The sequence below is a fragment of the Topomyia yanbarensis genome, chromosome 3 (genome assembly GCF_030247195.1).
Source record: "Topomyia yanbarensis strain Yona2022 chromosome 3, ASM3024719v1, whole genome shotgun sequence".
Lineage (NCBI taxonomy): Eukaryota > Metazoa > Arthropoda > Insecta > Diptera > Culicidae > Topomyia > Topomyia yanbarensis.
The window spans coordinates 268482011-268508675 of record NC_080672.1 but is presented as its reverse complement, the minus strand read 5'-3'; the positions used below and the strand labels follow the sequence as shown (position 1 = coordinate 268508675).

Sequence of the window (26665 nt, the reverse complement as noted above, 5' to 3'; positions counted from 1 at the left end):
GACAAGAAGAGCTAAATGCTTCGTGATGATATTGGGGGGGTGTAGGGGTGTTACTTCTGGGTATAAGAGTCAGGGGAGGGAGGGTAGACAAAGATGGCAGGGAGAGAAAATTATTTCAGTTTCAGGCATCGTGAGATCAACGGATGGATTACAAACTCGGGTGGCCTTCATCAGGGGAATCATGTACTGGGACGCCGGGTGGTCCTCCTCAAGATGGCAGGGGTTTTTCCAGACGATTTCGTAGTACGGCTCAGATGTGGATCGGCTACATTTCGAGTTAAGCGTGTTATGTTCGTGCCGTAGGTCCCGTGTTTGTTGGCTCATTCGATACAGATGGTTTGATACAGGTGGAAGAGCGTTCTGAGAATGATAAGGAGATAACAAGGGGCAGTTAGACTTGTATATTGATGGTTTTCACAAAGGTGTATATAAGGGACATATAGAGAACGTCGCGGCTTGCCAGCACATCTCGAACCGGGACGTTGGTTGGTCTTCCTCGGGCCCGCAGGGTATCCATTAGCCGAGACCTAGCGGAACTGTACTCGGTGCACGCCCAGACAATGTGCTCGATGTCGTGATAGCCGTCGCCACAAGCGCAGATACCACTATCCACGAGCCCAATACGCCGGAGATGTGCATCCAGCGTGTAATGGTTTGCCATGAGTCGGGACATCACACGAATGAAGTCACGACCCACATCCATCCCCTTGAACCAAGGTTTCGTCGATACCTTAGGGATTATCGAATGTAGCCACCTTCCCAGCTCTCCACTGCTCCACGAAGTTTGCCAACTTTCGAGGGTTCTCTGATGAGTAATACTGAAAAATTCGCTGAAGCAAATTGGTCTTTCGTAAACGTCTCCTTCTAAGGCACCCACCTTAGCTAAGGAGTCTGCCTTCTCATTGCCCGGAATAGAGCAATGAGAAGGGACCCATACCAAGGTAATGTGACGTCCCACTAATTAAATTATACCGTGCTATATAAAGTTCGACTGTACTCAATCGAACTTTATTCGCACAGCACACCGGTGACCAACTCGAGCGGTCGATCACCGAGGTCTATTGTCGACGCTGCACATTTGATGACGTGCAAGGCACATGGATACGGCGCAGCAAATTGTCACTCCAGGCGTCTAACGCTATGACCCTATGTACTATGTATCGATGTATGCATGGCAATCGTCATGCATATAAAAACTAAATATTGAATAAAATAATTCATTCTAAGTAAGACAAACTTACATGGCGACCGTGACAGGACATAAATTTCATATAGTGAATGACGAATTTCCAATTCCGACAGATGGTATTTTAGGTCGAGACTTTCTCACCAAATATCATTGTAATATTGATTATGACACTTGGACATTAACATGCGCTACTAGCCTTGGTCCAATTGAAATAATAATTGAAGACACTTGTGAAGATACAATTGTCCTACCACCTCGCTGTGAGGTTTATAGACAAATAAATACGAAGAGCACCAAAGAAGATAACGTTTACTGTCATGTGAAGTTCAACCCGGAGTATTTTGCGGAAACGCTATCGTTAATTCAGAACATGCAATAGCTAAATTCATTAACACAACAAATAAAGCAGTAATAATTGATAAAAATTTTACTAAACAGATAATCCCTCTACAACAATATATAATGTATACGTTCAAAGAGGTTGACCAGGAAAACCGAAATACAAATCTCATGAAAGAATTAAATATTGATGGTGTAAATGCTGAAGCCAAAGGCAAATTAATAGAATTATGCAAAAAAATTTAATAATATTTTCTCTTTGCAAGGTGATATGCTAACCTGCAATAACTTTTATAAACAAAATATAAATATTACCGACAACACACCAGTATACATAAAAAACTACAGAACTCCTGAAGTTCACAGAGCTGAAATAACGAAACAAGTTAATGATTTACTCGAGAAAGGAATTATTCAAGACTCCACGTCACCTTATAACACACCAATTTTGTTAGTACCGAAAAAATCCAATACTAAAGATCAAAAGCATCGTTTAGTCTGTGATTTTCGTCAACTTAACAAAAAAATTATAGCCGACAAATTTCCTCTAACTAGAATAGATGATATTCTGGACCAACTTGGGAGAGCGAAATATTTTTCGACTCTTGATTTGATGTCAGGATTTCATCAAATCGAACTAGACAAAAACTCAAAAAAGTTAACAGCCTTCTCCACACATCAAGGGCATTATGAGTTTAACATACTTCCATTTGGACTGTCAATCTCGCCCAATAGTTTTCAAAGGATGATGACTATAGCTTTAAGCGGTCTTCCTCCGGAATGTGCTTTTCTGTACATCGATGATATTATTGTCATTGGATGTTCTATTGACCACCATTTGAAAAATTTAGAAAGAGTGTTCACCAAACTCCAACAATTTAATCTCAAGCTAAATCCTGCTAAATGTCATTTCTTCTGTGCAGATGTTACTTATTTAGGACATCATATATCCGCCGAAGGAATTCAACCTGACAAGGCAAAATTCTCCGTGATTGAAAAATATCCGGTACCCCAAAATGCGGACGAAGTACGACGTTTTGTCGCATTTTGTAATTATTACAGAAGGTTCATACCTTACTTTTCTGATATAACCGCTCCATTGAATGCAATTCTGAAAAAGAATGCAGTCTTCAAGTGGAGTGAAGAGTGTAAAAATGCGTTTGAAAAATTAAAACAAGAGCTTATGTCACCAAGAATTTTACAATTTCCGGACTTCAATAAACAATTTATTTTAAGCACAGACGCATCTAAATTAGCATGCGGAGCTGTGTTATCTCAATTACATGGCGATGCTGAACTACCTGTTGCATACGCTAGTAGAATGTTCACCAAAGGAGAAAGTAATAAGTCTACTATAGAACAAGAATTAACAGCCATCCACTGGGCAATCAAACATTTTCGACCATATTTATATGGAAGACGCTTTTTAGTGAAAACTGATCACCGACCTCTTATATATTTATTTTCGATGAAAGAACCATCCTCCAAATTAACAAGGATGAGAACGGATTTAGAAGACTTCTCATTTGATATCGAATACGTGAAAGGCAAAAATAATACGGTACCTGATGCTCTTTCACGCGTAACTATCAATTCTGAAGTACTACTTGTCTTGCCAGTTCAAACTAGGTGTAGAACTGGGAAAATCGACCAAAACAAAATAACAGTTGATAATGCTACTGAGACTGATCACCTCAGGGCTTATGAATCTGTCAACAATATAGACGCTTTCAGTTTACCAAAATTGGTCTTTGAAATGCGCCATTCGATAATATCAATAAAAATCACATCAAAAACAAAGAAAAAAGAGTTAGCATCAGTGCAACTTACTTACAAAAAAAATGTTATAGATGTCCAAAATGCGTTAAAGCAAATAAATGAAATGGCCAAGAAAATGTCAATAAAGAAACTAGCGCTAGAATTAAGCAGCATTATATTCAAAAAAATGAACGTTCAAAAATTTAAAGAAAGCTGCAACGAAACATTAAAAGACGTCTGTATAATACTATATAAAAAAAAAGCTGCAGTGATAAAAAATAAAATAGATATTCAAAACATCATAGCTGAAAACCACAATACTCTCTTGGGAGGACATGTAGGTATAAATAAACTATTGATGAAATTACGAAGAAACTATTATTGGACGAATATGAAGTCCACAATAACCAATTATGTCAAACAATGCATTCTATGTAAACAAAATAAACACAAAATGAAAACAAGTGAAAAATTTATTCACACAACAACACCTGCTAAAGTGTTCGATTTGATATCAATCGACACGGTAGGTCCATTTACCAAAACAAATAATGGAAATCGTTATGCACTCACTTTGCAATGCGATTTATCCAAATATGTAATTATCACACCTTTAGTGGATAAGCAAGCTATAACAGTAGCGAAAGCATTCATCGAAAGTTTTGTACTTATATACGGTTGTCCATCTGCAATAAAAACAGATATGGGAACTGAGTATAAGAATGAAATTTTTGAAAATGTATGTAAAATATTAAAAATAGATCATAACTTTGCAACTGCTTACCATCCTCAAACAGTTGGTAGCTTAGAACGAAATCATCGTTTTCTTAATGAATACTTAAGACATTTCATTAATGAAGAGCGCAATGATTGGGACTCATTTATTTCATACTATGCCTTTTGTTACAATACTTCACCCCATTCAGATATAAAATTTGCTCCTTTTGAACTTGTATTTGGAAAACCAGTTAACTTTCCATTATATTTGAAAAATGCAGACACTATAGATCCAGTCTACAATCATGAACATTATTATTCGTAACTAAAATTCAAAATTCAACAAACAGTTTCCAAAGCTCGAGGATTACTAAATAAAAACAAAGTTATGAGAATAAAAGATCAAGCCGATCAAACAAATCCATTAAATGTAAAAATTAACGACAAAGTTTGGTTAAAAATAGAGAACAGAAGGAAATTAGATCCAGTATATTCAGGTCCATTTATTATAAAAAACATCCTACATCCCAACATTGTAATAGAACATTGTGAGACAAAAGAAGAACAAACTGTGCATAAAAATAGAGTGATTAAATAACCACAAATCTAATTTTATTATGATTTGATAAGACTACTGTGGTTACCTTAAATTAACAAAATTAGAATAAGCCTAACCAGCAGCCTGATACTAGCTCAAAAAAACAAGAAACTGAGTGAAACGGTAAAAACATTAAGCCTGCCAATGCGTATCATTAGTGGTAAGACCTTGAAAACAACTAAAACCTACAAAATATTATATACAGAAAATCATATATTTTCATCCTCGTAAAAGGAAGGGAACGATTGCATTACTTTCAGCACTTGCCGAGAAGTGCAAAATTTAATTATTTAGAAACAAAAAAAAAGTAAAAAAAAGAAGAAAAGAAGAAAAAATGGAAAAAAAATATTATAAAACTAAGATATGATTTTATAGGCATCTGGAGTGTATAAAATGATTTCACCTGAAGTCTCATCATTTTCTGTAGGGGATAGGTGTGACGTCCCACTAATTAAATTATACCGTGCTATATAAAGTTCGACTGTACTCAATCGAACTTTATTCGCACAGCACACCGGTGACCAACTCGAGCGGTCGATCACCGAGGTCTATTGTCGACGCTGCACATTTGATGACGTGCAAGGCACATGGATACGGCGCAGCAAATTGTCACTCCAGGCGTCTAACGCTATGACCCTATGTACTATGTATCGATGTATGCATGGCAATCGTCATGCATATAAAAACTAAATATTGAATAAAATAATTCATTCTAAGCAAACTTACAGTAATCTGGAAAGAGTTGTCAGATAAAGCACTCAGTAGCTCCCGTATTTTCCCCAAAAAATACGAGGAGTGCTTGCCTTGTTTCATCGAGCGAATAGCGTCAATGGAACTGAGGCTATCCGAAACGATGAAGTAATGGTCTGCGGGTAATGTTTCAATGACTCCAAGGGTATACTGAATGGCAGCTAGTTCTGCGGCGTAAACTGAAGCAGGGTCACTGAGTTTGTAGGAGGCGGTGAACTTTTGATTGAAAATACCGAAGCCAGTGGATCCTTCGAGGTTTGATCCGTCAGTATAAAACATCTTAGAACAGTCGACTTCTCGGAATTTATTATAAAAAATGTTTGGAACCACTTGTGGGCGTATGTGGTCCGGAATTCCACTAATCTCGTCTTTCATGGATGTGTCGAAGAAAACAGTAGATTCAGAAGTATTTATGAAATGCACACGGTTGGGATTGTAAGAAGAAGGGTTAATATTCTGCGCCATGTAGTCAAAGTACAGGGACATGAAACGGGTCTGAGAATTGAGCTCAACAAGCCTTTCGAAATTTTCAATCACGACCGGGTTCAAGATATCGCATCGAATGAGCAATCGATATGAGAGTTCCCAAAATCGATTTTTCAACGGGAGAACGCCCGACAGCACTTTGAGACTCATCGTATGGGTCGACTGCATGCACCCTAAGGCGATACGCAAACAACGATACTGAATTCTTTCGAGTTTGATGAAATGTATGTTCGCGGCGGAGCGAAAGCAGAAGCATCCGTATTCCATTACCGACAGTATCGTTGTTTGATACAACCTAATTAGGTCTCCTGGGTGGGCAACCCACCATGTTCCGGTTATTGTACGAAGAAAGTTGATCCTTTGTTGGCATTTCTGTTTCAGATACCGAATATGGCATCCCCAAGTACCTTTCGAGTCGAACCAGACCCCTAGATATTTTACTGTGAAGACCTGAGCGATAGTTTGACCCACTAATAGAAGCTGTAGTTGTGCTGGTTCACGCTTCCTTGAAAATACAACTAGCTCAGTTTTCTCCGTGGAGAATTCGATACCCAGCTTAATAGCCCAAGCAGACAAATTGTCCAGGGTATTCTGTAATGGTCCTTGTAGATCGACAGCTTTGGGTCCCGTAACAGACACCACGCCATCGTCTGCAAGTTGCCTTAACGTGCAGGAATTGTCAAGACATTCATCAATGTCGTTGACATAGAAATTGTATAAAAGGGGGCTTAGACATGAGCCCTGGGGAAGGCCCATGTAGCTAAATCGTGATGTCGATAAGTCACCATGCGAAAAATGCATGTGCTTTTCCGACAACAAGTTTAGTAAAAAGTTGTTTAAAGTCGCTGAAAGACCATGCTGGTGCAGCTTCTCTGAAAGAATGTTGATCGAAACTGAATCAAAAGCCCCCTTAATATCTAGGCACACTGATGCCATCTGCTCTTTGCTAGCATAGGCCATTTGAATTTCAGTTGAGAGCAACGCAAGACAATCGTTCGTCCCTTTGCCTTTGCGAAAGCCAAATTGTGTATCTGACAGTAAGCCATTTGCTTCGACCCAATTGTCGAGGCGGGATAGGATCATTTTCTCGAACAACTTCCGGATACAGGATAGCATTGCGATCGGACGGTACGAATTGTGGTCGGAGGCTGGTTTTCCTGGTTTTTGGATGGCGATGACCTTCACTTGTCTCCAATCGAGTGGGACAATGTTAGCCTCGAGAAACTTATTAAATAAGTTCAACAAGCGTCTCTTGGCAGAGTCAGGCAGATTCTTCAACAAGTTGAATTTGATTCTGTCTGGCCCCGGAGCTTTATTGTTACACGACAAGAGAGCAAGTGAGAACTCCACCATCGAAAAAGGTGTTTCGTTCGCGCTATCGTGAGGAGACGCGGCGCGGTAAATCTTCTGTGCCGGGGCGGAATCCGGACAAACCTTCTTGGCGAAATCGAATATCCAACGGTTTGAATATTCCACGCTCTCATTAGTACTGTTTCGATTTCGCATACGTTGGGCTGTTCCCCAAAGAGTGCTCATCGATGTTTCTCTCGTTAATCCGTCGACGAACCGGCGCCAATAATCGCGTTTTTTGGCTTTCATCAAACTCTTCATTCGCTTGTCTAACGTCGCGTACTGTCGAAAACTGGCGGGTAACCCGTCGTTCCGGAAGGTCTTAAACGCGGCGGCCTTCTCTGCGTACACGTCTGAGCACTCTTTATCCCACCAGGGATTGGGAGAACGTTTTTGTATGTTCGCGCCGGGTACTGGCCTAGTCTGAGCTTGATTCGCGCTGTCGAGAATCAAGCCAGCCAAAAAGCCGTACTCTTCCTCCGGAGGAAGTTCTTGGGTAGATTCGATGTTGTCGGATATCGCGGCAGCATAGCTCTTCCAATCGATATTTCGTGTGAGGTCATACGAAATATTGATTGATTTCAATGGCCTTGAACCGTTATTGATTGATACTACGATCGGCAGATGGTCGCTGCCGTGGGGATCAGGAATTACCTTCCACGTGCAATTTAACCGCAGCGATGTTGAGCAAAGGGACAAGTCTAAGGCGCTCGGGCGCGCTGGAGGAGCAGGAATCCGTGTCATTTCACCCGTGTTTAAAATTGTCAAATTGAAGTTATCGCAAAGATCCTGAATTAAGGAAGACCGGTTATCATCATAGAGGCAACCCCATGCTGTACCGTGAGAGTTAAAGTCGCCTAAAACTAGTCGCGGTGCTGGCAGGGATTCTAAGATGTCTTGTAGCCGTCGGTGCCCAACCGCGGTGTTGGGGGGAATATATATGGAAGCTATGCAAAGGCTTTTGCCTTTGGTTGTTACTTGACAAGCGACAACTTCAATACCTGTTATCGAGGGAAGGTTAATTCTGTAGAAGGAATAGCACTTTTTGATCCCCAAAAGCACTCCTCCATAGGGGGTGTCTCGATCCGGGCGAATAATATTAAAGTCGTGGAAGTTGAGTTCTATGTCGGAAGTTAACCAAGTTTCACATAATGCAAATGCATCGCAACTCAAATTATTTATTAAAATTTTGAAGGAATCGATTTTCGGGATGATACTTCTGCAATTCCACTGTAGAACAGTGATCAAATCCGTGACCTCGTTTGATGAGTTAGCCATCGAGGGATACAATCGCTGAGAGGAGGGGCCATTTAGCAGTCAACTGCTTCAAAAATGTTCTCACTGTAGGGAGAAAAGCTAACATAAGACTTTTAATAGGATCAGTAATATTGAAAGTTTTTATTATCCAGTCCACTATGTCTGAGAGTTTTATAATTCCAGTGCTGTGATTACTCTCGAACTGAAACAAAGGAACACTTGGGATTTTTGATGTTCCTGGAAGTGCTGGGAACTCCTTCTCTGAGCTTAATCCTCCGAGACCAGGAGCTAATTGCTTCGGTTTGGTTGCAACACTTCCAATAGATGTGACTTTCGGAGCCCCCTCAAGGGACACCTTCTGGCCTTTACAAGGAACTTTACGAGAGGAAGTGTTCCTCCTCTTCCTATAAATTCTAGGCACCCTAGTAGATGTTCCCTCTTGTGGGTTACCAGCCTCGCCCTCGTCAGGAGGCAAGTGAGTATAGATGTTTGCTGAGGATGGTGGCGTAGCATTCTTTAACATTTCTGCGAAAGAATGTTTGGATCGTCCCGCAAGGGAACGTTTCAGTTTATCCCCGCGTAGTTTGTACGCGGGACATGCCGAGATATCATGCAGACTCTCCGCACAGTAAGGACACTTTTCGGCTTGCCTACTGCACGAATCATCTAGATGATTCTCCCCGCATTTTCCACAGCGGGCCTTATTGCTACAATGGGTGGCTGTGTGACCCAGTTGTTTACACTTTGTGCAATTCATGACCCGCGGCACAAACAGACGCACAGGCAGACGAACCTTGTGCAAGAGGACGAAATTTGGCAAAGCGGTACCAGCGAAGGTCACCCGATAAGAGTTTGATTGGGGGTACGTTTTTGAACCATCCCCCGCAACTACTACTGAGTGCAAACGTTTGCACTCAAGTATTTTAACTGGCTGAAGTAAGCGGTCTCTGAATCGGCCAACCCCGTACTTCAGCAGATCCTCGCACGTCAAACTCTCATCGGTTACGACGCCTTCGGATTGTACTCTTACAGCCGGAATATACACGTTATAATCCCGCGTAAAGTGCTCACAGCAAGCAATATCGTTTGCCTGCTTTGAGTTGGCTAGCAACACCCTTATCTTGTCCGAGCGGACCTTTGAAATTTCGGTCACAGCCGAGAACCGTTCCGTCAGGTCTCTAGAAATCTGAAGAAGATTCAGTGATTTAGTCTTGGGCCGAAAGAAGACCACAAATGGAGCAGTTGAGAGTTCTGGAGGGGAGCCTTAGAAGTTGAACCCGATTCAACTTCCATTTGACCATCCGGAGAGGGAACCATAGAAAACGTCAACGCACGGGGTCAGCGCCCGCGCAGACGGAAGAAAGCAATAAATGTGTTACAAAAGACAAAAACCACTTAGCTTTAAACTGGTGTCCAACGACGAACCGATCCAGCTTATACAGCTGGCTATTGTTTAATCCTCACACGCGAACAAAAGACTGAGGACCGAACCGAACTGGCAAAATAACCTTGAATGCGGATTAAAACTATTCTTTATCGCCTCACACAGCACTACGGACTAGAAAAAACAACCTCTGTCTCGATGGAGAGCTCGAAAACGAATGAAACAGCTTCAATTACTTGTTTTTGCTTATAATTTCAAAATCCGGTTAGGGAATTATCATGCGAAAAACTTTTTTTGAACGCTCTAGTCAATCTTGCAACCATTGGTAAATAAAACAAAATTGCAACACTCAAATTCGAAAAGATCTAATTGGTTCCCAAAGCCTGGCTCAAAATCGCGAGTTGCCTCGTCTATCTTTGGTCTTAGCAAAGGGACGCTAAAATTATCGATTGTTGGTGTTTTAAATACAGTCATTCCAATTGGGCTTGAGCTTGTGCGACCACCCCTGGCTGCTACTCCGTTATCGATCTGGACTAGCTGAAGTTGCACAGGGAATCAGTAGATAATTTGCTTCGGAGTAGCGCGAATCATCTTTCAATGTGTAACTCCTGGTAATCCTAAAGTGTTGACTGATCAATACCGGCGCCGGCCACGCCCGACCGTAGATCGCGGAAGGAAAGGGAAGGAATGGTTAGTCCGATACTTGCTTTTGCTAGAGGCCGAATATACTACTGCGCACTCCACAAGTATCACGGGAGGAGGATATTTGTTAGTGTAAGTATAAAAGTTGGATTCTACTTCTTCTTTACCGACGCCAGAGAAGAGACTCCACTATCTGAACTAGATATCGATCCATTAACTCATGTACCGAGGCTTTACTTCCCTTCCAAAGGAAGATGTGACCACAGATTTTTTCACCTCAGAAAAATCTCAACGACCTCGGCTGTAATTGAACCCAGGCCAAATGGAATGAGAGGCGGTCACGCTTACCACTTAACCATCGACGCTGTCATTTTAAATACAGTCATTCCAATTGGCACAAATACGTCAATCCTAATCTACTGCTCAAACCAGGCCTGATAATACTACCCCTGCGGAATCAACTCAAAATAGCTTCATATTTAAAGATAATACGAATAACTGTGAATGAATTGTAACTGTTAATAAACGTTGCTGTTTATAAACAACACGGGGATGAAGGGGTTAAAAATCACTAACCTCAATATATCACCGTTTACAGCTAATCAGTTGGGAAGCATCTGTGAAAATTAGCAAATATCAGCTGTTTGTCTGCTGCTTCTGAAGGTCGTCATTAAAAAATGAAATATGTAGCACCATGTTGGGAGCATTTTGTACAAATTTCAGAGTGGATCTTGAAAATCTTTCAGAGATATTTCAATTATAACAGGCCTATTGCCAGGTGTCGAGTGTAAAATTGTCTTCCTTAAGTTGTCAAAAATTAAAAAAGTTCAATTTTGAATTTAAATAAGTGGAAAAAATATAACATGCTTTAAAAAGATAATATTGAAAAAAATGTGTATCGATTATTTTTCTCCAAAGTGCGCAGTAAGATATGAGTAATTCCGTACCAAATCTATACGAATAGACTCGACCCTATCGTCATGTGGAGCTTCATTGAGCACTTTTCATCAATTGTTCTAATTATGTAAGGTACTTTTTAGGTCAAGAATTATGAAATAAAGGTTCGGAACCAGTTTTTTCACGGCCAATTATTATTATTATCAATTATTTCACAAACGCCAACTTTGGAGGTTCAGCCTTCGAAGAAATTTTGCAATGTAATACAGAGCTTGGATAAAATTGTTTTGGCGATTAATCCTTCCGGAAATAATTATGAAGAATAAACTAAAAACATTATATAGAGGCTTGATATCTTCGGTAAAGTTGTTGAGAATGATATCAGAAACACCTTGTTTGACGACACATAAATCTTCAAATGCTCATAAAAATCGATCCTGACGTACTAGTATCAAATGGAAAACACCATTTTCCAAAAAAAAATCCGAAAAACAATATGTGGCCTCAGTACACTCAAGATTTTCTGTTTTGTCAAGAAGTCTCATTTTACGAGTCTTTAATTACACTAGTTTACAAAATAAAAATAAAAATCTGAACTTCAATATTCGAGCACCATTTCTGATGTAAAATTTTGTGCTGAATCTGAAAATGAGGTCCAAAAAATTTACAGTAGAACAGTTTTCGACTTACAGTAAAAAATGAATTTCACCTTTAAAATAAAAAGTGCGTTCAGTAAAATCCAAATTCCTTCGGTTGTAGTGCATCGATATGAAATATTATAATGAGAAATTATTTGTAATTAGATGCACTTTCGATCGCTAGAACATTTTGTTTTAAAGCGACTACTGGTTCTGACTTTATTTACGAATCTATTAAACTTTTTCTTAATTTTTCATGATTTTTTGAAGAAAAATGAGCATTTGGTCAATATTTTGGGCTAGATAAAGCAATCCTAAAAAATTATATTTTTATGAAAAATTAAAGGCTGCTAATAATCAATGAAAATGAGTACTGTGAGTTATTCAATTTTTTGTAGAATGGAGTTTTTTGTGTTTCTCTGGGCCAACATATAGAACCGTCTCGATTCAAAATTTTTCTAGGGTTTGTTTCATAATATATGAGAAACTATCTGTCAGAATTCTGTTAAACAAGTAAATGGAAGAATTTTAAATGATTTTAATGTGGGATAATATTCGACCTCGTTTATCCAAATGATTCAAGATTTCTGATAACAATAATTTCAGGCTCAATGAAATCATAAGTCATTGAATGATTGGTATGCAATACTGCTTGTTATCTTTACAAGTGTATTACATAAAATAACACTCTTATGATATAAATTTCGTTGTAAACTAAATCCTTACATGTCATAGAATTCGTTTTTTGAACCGCTAACTGCTCAACTAGGTTTTGTACAATGTTAATACAAACTATACGAATCCGTAGAAATATGTGATACTACATACGTCAAGTATTATAAAATTAATGATATGTAAAACTTTTAATTTGTTTTCCTTCATAGAACAACTAGCAATTCGTGTTTTAAAATTATGTAGAACATCGAACAAGACTTATTTTAGGTTTAAAATCTCAACATCTGATCTTCAGAATGATTTGAAGAACGTAGAATATTTTGTAATTGCACTTAGATGTTTTACGCATTATATTCTAGTATATTGAAGTTTTGTGAAGCTAGTCTCCGAATTTAACAAAACGAAAACTGTTCCACTGAAAATTTATTGGACCACATTTTCGGATTCAGCACACGATTTTACATTGAAAATGACCACCAGCTTATTTAGTTCAGAAATGCTGTGAACTAGTGTTACACTTAAGTTTTTTATACACCGTTGTTTTTGCGTGGTATTTTCACGCGGATTTTTAAATTAACGCGGTTTTTATTTACGCTGATTTTTGAATTTTCGCGGCTTTCAATTACGCGTATTTTTAAATTTACCCGTTTTTAATTTATGCAGATTTTTAAATTTACACGGTTTTCATTTACGAGGATTTTTGAAGTCACGCGGTTTTTATTTACACGGATTTTTAAATTCACGCGGTTTTCTAAAATTAAGCGGTTTTCATTCACGCGGCCTGTATCCCCGCGTAAAAATCCTGAGTGTATAGCGGTAAGGTGACCTATTTAAAATCATTGAAAACAAATGCAATTGTCACACCTCCGGGTTTGATCCGGTTCCTTGGGAGCGATTTTCCATAAACTTTAAAAGTGTATTTAAACCAAAATTTTGAACAGTGAAATTTTATTTTATTAACAATTATATAATTGAAATTGGTGAAACGCGCCTTTTCACCAACCTGAATTTGTTGAAAAACTTATAATTTATATAATTATTATTTTTAATTACAATATTTTCACTGTATTTTCAACGGAATCTTCACACAATCAACACATTTTAAGTAATGATCTCTATCTCACGTCCACCAAGAACCTTAAGATTTACCAATTGCAATGAATTGAATGATCGATGTTTAAACCCAATTAACTAACCTTGCAAAACATCCAATAAAGCATATATATGTACAACCGGTGTAATGACCGCTTCTGTCCCTGAACGTTCACATAGGTATAGCGTAGACCCAAGAAAAGTTCGGCCAGCCTGCCATTCATAGTAGGTACACAATAGACCAGTACAAAAATTAAAAAAAAAACTAAAACAAACATGCCTTTATTGGAGACTACCTTCCGGCGGCCCCGACCAACCTCACCCATAGCTGAGAGTGCGCACTTCACCCTTAAGTAGCCACTTGTAAGACAATAAGATAACATTACAAGTACCCTTCAAAAGTCCCGCACTCTGCCCACCGCTGCCCTTCCCTTCGTCGAAAGCGATGTTGCACAGCTCACTTCTGTTTTCGGTGGAAAAAATAACAACTTTGCATATAACCGACGGACACCATGTTAACCGCATTAAGCAAACATTCACTGAAGTGTGCACGGGATCGGGACAGAAATTTTGCAACAATTACCATCGCTGGAACCGTGCTGCCCAATAATTATGTTATTTATTTTAAATGGCTTAAATAATCACCACAACCCCATTCCGTTTCTATCCCCCAGATACGAAAAACTCCGTCGGTCTAGTCGGTTGCATCGAGGAAGTGTCACACAATGCCATCGCCGTTTACTGGAATCCACTGGAAAGTTCCGCTAAGGTAAGTTACCTACCCAACATACGACCGCGACGATTTGATTGAGTTTCCCTCCATTGGCCGTGCGAGTAGAATTCTGACAGTGCGGCTTTTCATTGGCGAAGGCGAATGTCATTTTCACTCGCCATTATACGCACATAAATTAAAATAATCTCATTTCCTGTGAGAATGTGTGTGAACGTCTGCTAAATGGGACGACAGGGAGTGAAGAAAAAAAAACTTACGCAAGTCTCCCCGCGAAAAAAGACACGGGATGGAAAAATCGAAACGAAGCCCGGTAATAATGTAATGATAAATCATATAAGTAAAAATAATAATATTATTTCATTTTAATATTTATGGATAGTCGCTCTTCACGGGCTGGATGGCGGTTCGTTCGGATGCATGTAGGTTTCGTGATTCGCTGCTACGTTCCTCCGCAGGTACATACAGGCGCAGGAAGGAAAGCTCCGATTGTAACGGATTCCTGCCTTTTGCTGCGCGAATCTCACGAGGCTCATTTGTTTGGTGGATTTATTGATCAGAGCGGGTCGAACGCGGGGATCCGTGGGAGGTGCACCCGGGAAAGGAAGAACGATTTACGACTGCGCGTCATGACCATTAACCATTTCTGCAGCTAATTAAAACAAACTGGCTACTTAGGCAAAATATTGTTATCTCCTTTTCAACCCATCCTATTCTCCACTCATAATCACAGATGGACTGTGCGCGCGATGCAGTCACACATACACACATGGTGCATCCGAAGACTATTAATAATGCTACTATTAACCGTAGTTTTCAATTATACGCACTTTCCATTCCCGCTCCTGCTTTGATGGGCCACCAATGAGCGTTGCAATCAGAAAACGCATCTTTCTCAACTGTCAAATCGTGCACAGCGGGATGCAGATGAGGCTAACTTCCACCGCGGACCGTCACGGCTAGCGTGCGGTGACCTATTCAGAATTGATTTTAATTGGGATTTTGATCATTTTTCACCGCGTTATTCGCTTTCAAATGTGTGATGCTTAGTAACAGCGATTTTTGCCACGGTGGATAAATTACAACTAAGATGAGTTCGTTCGCGAAGCAAAGGAGTCTTAGCGCTATAACCCGTAGGCACATGACAAACTTATTTTCTACACATATACAAGCTTCAATGCATTTTTCCTGCTCTCTTCCATTGATGCTGCCAATGTGGACTATACGTGAAAACTCGTTGAAATAAGCCACTCCTTGAATTTTCTAATCTCTTATTACAAATCTCGAAAATCAAACCATTATCTTATGAATATTTATTTTTTAATCCTTCGAGCTTGAGTGAAGTTTTCTCAAAATTTCACGGAAATTCAACGGATTTGTTTATAATTGTTATATAATCATGTGACGAAACACAAACTTTGAAAACCTTCGATCTTCATATCGCGGAGCTACAAGATCGTATGAAATATTACTACGATTATTAGAAAGGGAATCCAAAATCATTTAAAAATCATTCATCATCAGTTCACAAGCAATTATGATCGTGAATGGTGTCACAAATGCACAGAAGTTCCTATGTCTGATGATATCATAGCGAAATCAAAACATTTGATTAAAATCATTTAGTGCATGATTGTTTCATTAAAAAAAACTCAATCGATAAAGAACTATCACAACTTTGTGTGTTGATAATTCCTTCGTACTGCACTTATCTGATGGAGAACCAGGAAATATTTCTGAAGATTTCATCTACTAGTTTTTCTAAAAAATTTACATAGGGATCTATAAATGACGTAGCATTATATGGCGGAGGGGGGAGCTTTGCATTTTGTGATGATGTGTGACGACGGGGGAGGGGGGGGGATAGGGGGTCATGTCGGGCTACGCAGCTTTTTTAAAGGGGAATAACTAACATCGTTTTTTTTTTTTAAATTACGGGGACAGGGGGAGAGTTACCGTCAAGCAACGTAATTACCGGGGGGGGGGTATTTAGAGGTTTGTGACGAAATGCTGCGATGGGGGAGGGGGTGTTAAAAATTATTCTAAAAATGCTACGTCATTTATGGATGGTCCCATAGCTGAAAAAAATTAAATTCCCTGAGCTTTGTCGTAGTAATTAGGTGACTGACAAAATATTTCAGAACTTTGTCACTGAGACAAAAAGAACTTCTTAATGAGGAGGGGTCCCCAGCAGATTTGATGGTTTACTTCAGTTTAGCTTATGGCTCGACCTTTGAGCTTTTATTTACCCAACGACGCTTCTCTGCCTTCTTGTCTTCATCTCGTCACCATTTAGCTCTGGTCCCAGTCAGCAATTAAGCTGCTTATTCCATGAGCCCTTTAGCTCCTGTTGCCGTGGGTCAGTCAGCTACCAGTATTATCACAGTCTACTCGGATAGTCCCCGGCAGTGAACTTACCTTACTTCGACTGAGAGTTCCCCGACGGAGGAATTTTTCCCGACACCGATACCCGCTTCCTTGAGCCATTTAGCTCCCAGCTTTATCGAAATCCAACGGTGAATCACCCTTCCCCCGACTGAGATGTCTGTTTCATGAGCCAATTAGCTCCCATTTTTGTCAGGAAATAGTCGGACAGTCCACGGCCGTGAATCTAGCCTACTGTGATGTTCGTTTTCTTGAGCCATTTAGCTCCCAGCTTCTTCCCGATCTACTTGATCTAGTCCCCCGGTGGTGGACCTAGCCTACTCAACGGGCCAACCAGTAGGTCTGTCTAGCAATTCCGGATGGAGCGTAGCTTCCGGTTCACTGGTTCTCCGACAACCCACTATTAGCCATTCGATGCGATCTAGTCGCTCTAATCTCCTGTAGTGGATCTAACCTACTCACAGGTAGCTCGGTAGGGTGTCGAAGTCGGCTCGGTGATTCCAGTGAAGCCTGACGTCCGGTTCACTGGTACCCCAACGACCCGAACCCGTTGCTCCTGGTCCTCTGCGGCGGACCTAGTCTACACTGATGGAGAGCTCCCCGGTGGCGGAATTTCTCCCGAAAACCCGATTGGTAGTTTCACGGCGGCTTTCAAACCGACGGTGCTACATTGTTGGGCCCTTCGCCACTTTCTCTGCAATTCGGAGAGTACACTCGTAATCATTCTGTTGACAGCATCCCAGACATGCTCGTCGTGGCACATCACTTCGACACTGCTGTCAACTGTCACGCCAGGCATACCCCTTCGAACTTAGGGCATTCGAAGACCACGTGTTCCAACGTCTCTTGCACGTTCACACGCCCTGAGCAAAAGGGTGATGATGCATTTCCTACCCGGTGCAGGTACTTCCACAAGCCTCGATCTCCAGACAAAAACTGCGTCAAATGGAAGTTCGCCTCGCCATGCTTCCTATGCACCCACACGGCATATTTGGGATGTCGGGAGGTCCACCTTCCTTTCTCAGCGTTGTCCCCCTATTGCTGCCACTTAGCCAACGAGTCTGATTTGACCAGTCTCCTTGCATTTCATGTATTCCTCCTCTGGTAGCATTCTACGTCCTCAGCCTGAGTGATGCAGATGGGAATAATACCGGCAATGGCGCATACCGCCCCCGACGATATCGTTCAGTATGCGGTCGCGACACGAACAGCCATTAGGCGAAACTTACTTGTCAAATTCGTCCGGTTGTGCTTTGAGTTCAGTGCAGCAGCAAAGGACGGTACGCCATACCTCAGTATTGAGGATGAAATACCCGCCAGGAGACGTCTCGTGCTGTATCTTGCTACCCTGAGGTTCGACATGATCGTTGCCAATACGTTAGTTGTCCTCGCAGCCTGATCGTCGACTATCGCACCGAGGTGCCTTAGCGCACGCATCGATGAAATTGAATGTGTACAGACACTGATCACGACACGCTGAATTTTTGTACGGTTTCTGACCAACACTGCCTCCGTCTTGTGGTTAGCCAGCTACAACTTGACGTCAGCCATTCAGGTTTCTACGAGGCCTATTGTCACAGCCGCGAACATCTCAACCTCTTCAAGTGTCTCGCCTTGAGGACATCATGTGCAAAGCCGACGAATCCAATTCTCTTGGGCAGTTCGAGTGTTAAAGCTCCATTGTACATTATACTCCAGAGGTACTCCAGCTGTGACCCTAATCGACCTCTGCCCCATGTTCATTTCGTAGACCAGTTCTCTGTTCTGAAAGTAACGATTCAGACCAATGCATAGTTATTCTGGGATCCGCATTCTATGCAGCGAGTCGATCGTATCAACGACGCTGAAGCAATGACTCCTTTTTTGCTTCAATGTTTTCTTCGTGCTGACTGGATAGGTGGCGTCCACCGTCGAGATCCCTTTCCGGAATCCGAACTACCTCTGTGATAGTCCGTTCGATATTTTAATGTAGATCGATCGTCTGTTGGGGATGCTGGATCTCGTGTTGGCTTCCCTGGTTTTGTCAGCAACACTAGCTTCTGAATCTTCCATCGGTCCGAGAAATTGCCTTCGTCCAGGCATTTCTGTAGAGCTGTCCTGAACATGCTCGGAAATGCCAGCATCACGGTCATCAGTGCCACCTAAGGGATACCATCCGGGACGGGTTCTTTCTTAGCTTTTAGCTTTTCCGCCATTATACGGAGCTCGTCGTGGGAGACTCGATTGTCACCAGCATTTCCACCGTCTTAATCAACGTACGGTGTAGGCGGCCATGCGGTTGAGTCGAGCTTCAGGAAAAAACCCTCCACGATAATTTTCAGTTTGTCAGCGCACATTTCGACTGGCGTCATTGAATCCTCGATCCTGACCATAGCGACGCGGGAAGCGTTGCCCTAGGGGTTAGCGTCTACTGCTCTGTGCCGCTTCTTATAGCAGGTGGAATTACTAAGCAGTACCTCGCGTTTAAAAGCGGCCCAAGCTGCCCGTAATGTCACCTTACACTCTTCTCAGACTACCTCAGATTTTGCTCTTTGAACGCGTCTTCTGATTTTTAGGCAGGCAGCACGCAGGGTGCTGAGCATTCCGCCACTAATACGCCAGACGCCGGCAGTTCTTCAGCTCCATTTTCCTCGGTATTGTTACGTCACACGCTCTCGCTAATGTTTCCGACAACTCATTGGCATTCGAAATCGAAGCGAGGTTGCCAGCACGAAGTGCGTCCACAAAAAGATCAAAGTGTTTTATTTTCCACTTCCGCTCGCTAGCCCTCACTCTCCGCGTTACAATGCAATTCTGCCAACCAATGCTTTGGTTGGCAATGGTGTAGTAGATCGCCTATTGTGTACTGCTCACTAACTGGCCTAAAGACTATTCAACTTTTCTAAATATATCGCTATTCGGGAAGTGAAGCAATTATGAAAAAGCAGATTTAGCTCGATCTGGCAGAAGTTAACATCCTACAAGTTCACCATATTTCACATCAAGCGCATATTATGTACAAGAACATTAACCAATCAGAATCATTCAATATGCAATACATCGATGAATACAGCAACGTTAAAATCAGAATCTCCATATATATAGACAACGACTCTATAGAATATCGCTTACATGATTTATTCATTCTGCCCAGACCCCTACGTACCAGTTATGTAAGCAGCAGTCGTCCTACGAAAAACAAACCATGCGTTGGAGTAGCCAAAGATTTATCTACTACAATCAATTCTAACAAATAGCCTCCAACCCCTGATGCTAAGCCGCAGTGAGCCACTCTATAAATAATTGCTGCGTCTAGTATCTCGCAGCCAACATCCAGCACACGCATGGTGTAATGATCACGGCAGCATCGCTGGCATCACTTTAACAAAAGTTTTATAACTGTCCTTATGAAATCTGATAAAATTTGGATCGACTCGATTTCCTAGACTGAACATTCAATCCAAAACTATTTCTCCACGTGTGATCAACAATATAGATCGAAATCCGTCTGCTTCTATTTGTCTTAGTTTCCGGTTTCTTTGGTGCAATGACAGTGGTAACATTCCACTCGTTAGGAACGGCGTCACTGCTCCAAACATCGACAAACTAATTGAGTAGTTCTAATTCGCTTGAATGGACAGAATCTTCAGCAGTGAATAGCCGATGTGTTCAAAGCCTTCTGAACGGTCCGCAACCATCACAATTCGCCTAAGCTGAGATAGATATCATACGTCGATGGTGTTTTTCTTCTGAAATAACCTTGCATAACCTTCAATCTCCGGAACCGCAGCTAAGAATCCGCTGTAACAGAGAAGAACATACGCATCTGGTCTGCGCATATACCAAGTCGATCTGCCTGTTACTAATGAGACGAAGTCGAAGGGCTAACTGCTCTTCATGCACTAGATCTGTTTATCTCTTTGGTGTGTATTGTAACAGAATCCACTTTAGGGTTCAGAGCTAAATTTTAGATTACTATTTAATTAACACTCAAGATACCTCGAAAAAAAGATTACATGCTAGATATATAATAATGATAGATTGCAGACAAACACATACACGCACACTCTTCTCCATCTGACCTGTCAAATCAGATTTCCGTTCGATTGGAGATACCAGCAGCTTCATATTCCTTTCGCTCGACTCGACTCGCTCGCCATTTCGATACGTTCCGCGCTAATTGGTTGCCGGTTTGGCGGGATTAATTGCGAATACCCTTACGACCGTACCGAACATGTGACCTGTCAGCTTACGACCCGGGGACGATTTGTCTTTGTCGTTTCCTCGCATAATTGTGTCCTGTGTTCGCAAAGCCTTCGTTGGCGTGTTTGACAAAGGTTTATTTTATTTTTTGCAACGGTATGTTCGCTCGTGTGTTGATTGGAAAAAAACCAAAAATCTACTACCAAAATCGGTTGGTGGACGCCCACGAGCCACGAACGTTATGATTAATTGGAACTCTAAGACACCAGAAAAGGCCACCGCGGCATAAATCAACGATTGTCGATGGTTGGGCTTTTTGTTTCAATTCTGTCACCACCGACGGCGAGCCGTCGAACGCTAGTGGCGTGCGCCGTAATTGAATGCGTGGGCAGCACTAGAGTCCCATTAGCGGGGTGTTATTTGTTCCCCTCGAACCGCCGAAAGAAATTAGTCAGCAGTGTTTTCTATTCGTCATAAAATCGAATGATTATTACTGTAGATGCGAGCTAGCTTGGGCGTAGAGCAAACGACGGACGGGGACCTGTAAATAGTTTAATTTAATTACGCAAACGGCAAACAAATTGAGGCAAGCGTCAAGTTTTACGGCTGATGAATCAGTCGGCGGCCGATGTTCGAAGTTGGCATGAAGTCATCTTTTTTTCTTCTGACAGACTGACTGTCCTGTTGGTTTAGCGGCAATCGCCGTGTATGTATAACTACAATTTATATCAAATTTGATTAGCTTTTTCCCGGACACCTCTCCAGTCGATGGTGTGGATTGACGCCGATTTGCGCGCAGTTTAAAATGACGTCCACCACATTGTATTACAATGTTTGTTTTTATTCCGCGTTTACACGAAGCTCGAAACTTGTCGAACACTTCGATGAAGGATCCAACGCTTGCTCGAGGGGGTAAATAGATTGTGCATAAATTTCAATAAATTAACGACAAAAAGCATATTTATCCAATTCAATTTAATAACTTGTAAATGCGGATGAGAAACAGTTGTCGGGGATGAGCTCGGTGCGCTTTCGGGTCCTTTCGCCGCTCATGACAGAGGATGAGCCAAAGCGTGCAATTGCGTTTGCCGTTAAACTCCCGCAGGGTTGTGAAGAGTGGAGGGGACACACTTAGCCCAAACATAAAGCTGTCTGAAGGTAATAAACTTGCTAAAATATTATGAATCGGAGACCTCGTATGGGAATGAAGCTAATCCGATGGCACTTCGGGGCTTCGGACCAGGATCAGCGGAAATCGATTCCCGTAATGATTTTTCCTTTTTTTCATCCGCCTCTTCGAAGCGTAAACTTCGCTTCTGAATTACCTTTGCACTTGAGTTGAGCATCGTCTCAGCCACTGGTGAAGCTGAGCGAAAATAAAGCGATAATCGTTTAATTTGCTTGTTCATCTGTCCTCGGTCGTCTGTTTTTGCTGGCTACTGCCTTCCACTGGACCATTATTATGTTACAGTGCCACAGTGCTTGGTATTTACAGGACGAATAGGCAAGAAATAAGAATGCAAACACAGCTCTCCCCCGAAGGCACTTTCAGTGGCATTCCTTTCATGGGGCGAGGTTTGTTGCGGAAACCAAAAAAAAGGCTCCGAAGCGAAAGAACTCCGCGATGCAATGCGCGATCGATTGGTCAGATTGAGATCGCTTTTGGGTTTATTCAAGCGGTGAATGACATTTTAGCTACTTTCGTGGGGCGCGCACGGGTCCCAAACATCAAACGCCCACTGATGATGAAATTTTCCTTCAACCCACGGTCGCCACACGGGGCCACACCGTGCACCAGATGGATGTTTGATATTTCAGATCGGGGTCCAAGAGATGGAACATGGTGTGTATGTTAATCTAATTCCAATCCGTAAAGATCTTTGCGCGAACTTCTCGGAACTCAGCCGCCAGAGCTGCGTTGGCTTTTCTTCATTAGCATGGCTTGGTACGATGGCGATGCGGAAGAGGTGGAGTTTACCTTGAGAGGGGTTTGATTGCTTGTTTCTTGATACATATTTTTTGTTCCAAACAAATATCAGACCAGGGTTATGCCTACGTGTATGTATATCAAAATGCGGTAGCCGTTGGACAGGTTGAAATACGCCGGACAGCTTCTAGCCGAAGGGGGTAGGCTGTCTCACACTGTGAGACTGCAGCTAGGCAGCAACGCAACATAATTGGGCAACTATTTTGATGGGTTGTTTGTTGAATACATTAGAAAAAATGGTTTAAATATTTCCCGCATAAATATTAACTGATAGCTAGGCTTAGGTTCGGTTGGCGGTGGAAAATGGCGGTTCAGTGAGGTGAGCTTTTCGTGCTGGCTCGCTTGATTAAGCGCTGTCGACAATGCTGAGTGAGTTGCAAGACAGGATGCTAGTTGAGTTCTAATTAGATACAAATAGAAATTGCATGGAATTCACTAACAACACATAGTAAATTCAATGAGAAACAGTTATATAATTTATAGGTGGCATACCTAAGCATAGTCTTCTGATTCTTTTTGATTAGTTGCATAAAATAATTAATCACATGAAATGAAACTATCAATAGAACTGAGAACACAGCTTGAAGACCGCTTTGATAATCTAAAATGCAGGTCTAAATTTATTGGATTTTTCAGTTCATGACAATACATTTTTGCTTTGCTTGGAAATACATTTTTGCTTGTAATTTCGTTGAATTTTCATAACATTTTCAAAAAATGTAATCAGTTTCAAATCTCTGCTTCAGTCACGATTATAACTTTACTACAATTATGATTATTTTTGAAAGATTACTGAACCTTATTCAGTAAACATAATTGTGACTACATAGATTAAAACTAATCTTTTGAGGTATCGCAGCAATTGCATTCTTTCTACCATGATTACTCCGAAACTGGTTAAAGCGACTACTTTCCATATACCGTAAGCCTCCAAGATTAATAATCACCATTCAACTGCATCCACTCCAGCAAAACTATCCTCAAAACAAACCAATCAACCTAATCACAACATCGTCAGCCCCCATCGTTCACAATTTGTCAAAACGTCTGTACATCCTGCACAGAGTCACTCGCGCGCTGCAAATGCCTACAATTGAAGTCACTTCATACGGCACCCGAAGCGACGAACCCGAAAAGCGTCGCGTCCGAGCACTAAACGATTAGCTGTCGTAAAATCATCATCCATCATGAAACGCAAAAACACTGCAAGCCCGCCCCCTATTCGCAAATATACACACTATCCATGAGGCGCTCGAGCCAGCGATCGGTGGAAATTTATTAAGCACCAAACCACTCCATTGCAAGTGCTACTCACAATTTTTCCCTCTACCTGTTCAACAAACGGCAACAACAAAAAAGTACGAAGAAATCATAAAACCGATAGCAAGCAGCGCACAAAAGCCACAGGTGCAGCGGAGCGGGCTACGGTGCCAGCCAGTGCGGTTGCAGCAAAAAGGTTATGCAATTTGACAATCTCAATCCCACAAATCATACAACAACTCAATACCTCAGCTAGATATCAAATTCAATGTACACGAACCTGCGCCCCCCCCCCCAACCAACTCCACCCTGGTGGACCCCGTGGATTCGCTGGCAAAGTTTCTCGGAATAGACAGGGGGAAAAGATGGACCAGCACAAACTCGAGGGTTTTATCAGAAAGTCATAATTTTTGCACCGTCCGTTCCCTACACCAGCCTACCGCGTTTGCTCCGCGATTAACGAACCGGGCAATAAAACCGTTTTTGTCACCGCGGCGGCGGTGTGGCACCGAACGAATCATATTCGATCAACGTTTTATTTTTCTTTCTTGCCCCGCCCCTCCCTACAGTCTAAGCTACATGAATGGAACTGTTTATCACTTTTATGAGCTGACGGGATGGTGTTTGATTGGTTGGTTCTTGTTTTTTTGTATTGCGACTTTGGTTCGATTTTTCCTATGTTTAGTACAAGTGTCTTGTTAGTAATAAGTGACAACCGCCTTTTTAGGTGGCATTTTATTTAACTTTTTTGTTAATTTTATTGTTTCCTGTTTTTTCGCTTTTCTTATGTTATTGTGTTTTTTTCCTTTTTTTTCTAGATAAACGTCGCAGTTCAATGTTTAAGTACAGATTTCAGCAGTCAAAAGGGTGTTAAGGTAATGTATTATTAAATTTTTTTTCAGCTTGCGATTTATGTTTGGGTCAACCGACTAAAAGGGCACAATATTTTTCTGGTATTGTAGTATACTTACTCCGGTTACTAAAATAGTAAAATAGTAAGGTTTCGAATATATTCGACGAAACATGTTTCAGGTTTGTCGAGCTATTTTTAACTGATTTTGAATCATTTGAATTAAATAATTCATTTTTCAATTTATGCCTATATAATCATAGAGGACAAACGTCCATGTTAGTCTTAATTAGTGCAAAATACCCTGGGTAAATTTTTGAATGAGTATCCGTTGATTTAAGTATTATTTATTTAAGCTTTTCTCATGCTCACTTAGTTTGTAATAATGAGATCTACAACCTATACTAGGTCGCTTGAAATGAATAAAATCACTGTTGCACCGTGTTTTCAGCAACATTTTAACCTCATTGTATCATTATCAATTGGTAGTTCTGGAAGTGTACACACTTCGCGATGAGATAGTTAGGAGACATCAAATGCTTGCAATTCCGCAGAGCGGGTAAAATGTTGTGGCTGGTTGCGCCTTTAAGCAAGTTAGTTGGTATTAACGTTCAGATCTTATCTCTTCATTATGTGACAAACGAATTGTTCATACGAATCTTTATGTTACTCGTGCTACTCGTTATTGAAAAAAGAGAGAAAAAATTAGATATCAGGTAGCAAAGAGAGAATGAATCGGTCCAAAACCAGCTCTCATCTAGTCTATACACTTAATTCAATTACTTTCGAGACTGCTTCCCGATCTTCTCTCCGTTCGAATATAACGAAATTTTCGGAAGCATTTTACGCCGTCGCTATTTATACGATTTTGATGCATTAGCTGCATCATCTCTCATTGATTTATTTCCCAAGTACAATAAAACGATCCTAATTCCATAATCGAATAAGTATCACAGCTTTCTTCAAAAAACTAACATCTCTTTCTTTCTTATTGGGGGTAGTGTAATACAATCAAAAAACAAATTTGAGTATTTGTTTAGAAAATTCCATTGTAAAAAATTATCTGTCCTAATTTTGAAATTAGTTAACTATTTGACTTAATAAGTGCAATGATCATTTCAGATCTCAATATCATCGAAAAGTTTAGGGTTTATTAGGAAAAATTACAAGCTCATCCATCCAAACAAAAACGCTCCAGAAGCGCATTTACGCTTCGACTTCGTCTCATCAGAATCCGACACTATCTTAAAGATAGGACACCGAGTTGACACTAGCTCCAAAAAAACTACAGCACCATTTGTGTTTCTGAGCAAACATGCGTTAGGTCCCGCAAGAAACGGAGTTCTGATTAAGCTGATGAGAATTAATGAAATCGAATCTTTGTTTGAATTGGCCAGCCAACGCAACATGCACTATGAAATGTTTCTCCTTAGTGTTTTCGTTTTTTTAGAGCGAGCGTAAATCCGGTGGTACCAAGTTAATGTCGGATTCAGATGAGA

The 26665-nt window shown here is 41.0% G+C and overlaps 1 protein-coding gene across 4 annotated transcripts in view; it reads left to right on the top strand.

Moving 5' to 3' along the window:
* Positions 1-26665, top strand: part of LOC131691722 (protein grainyhead) — a 774648-nt gene that overhangs the window by 689450 nt on the left and 58533 nt on the right. For all 4 annotated transcript variants that reach the window (XM_058978335.1, XM_058978337.1, XM_058978338.1 and 1 more), the window contains 2 exons: positions 14447-14541; positions 25135-25191. In XM_058978335.1, coding sequence (XP_058834318.1) covers positions 14447-14541; positions 25135-25191 — 152 coding nt within the window. The remainder of the gene's footprint in view (positions 1-14446; positions 14542-25134; positions 25192-26665) is intronic.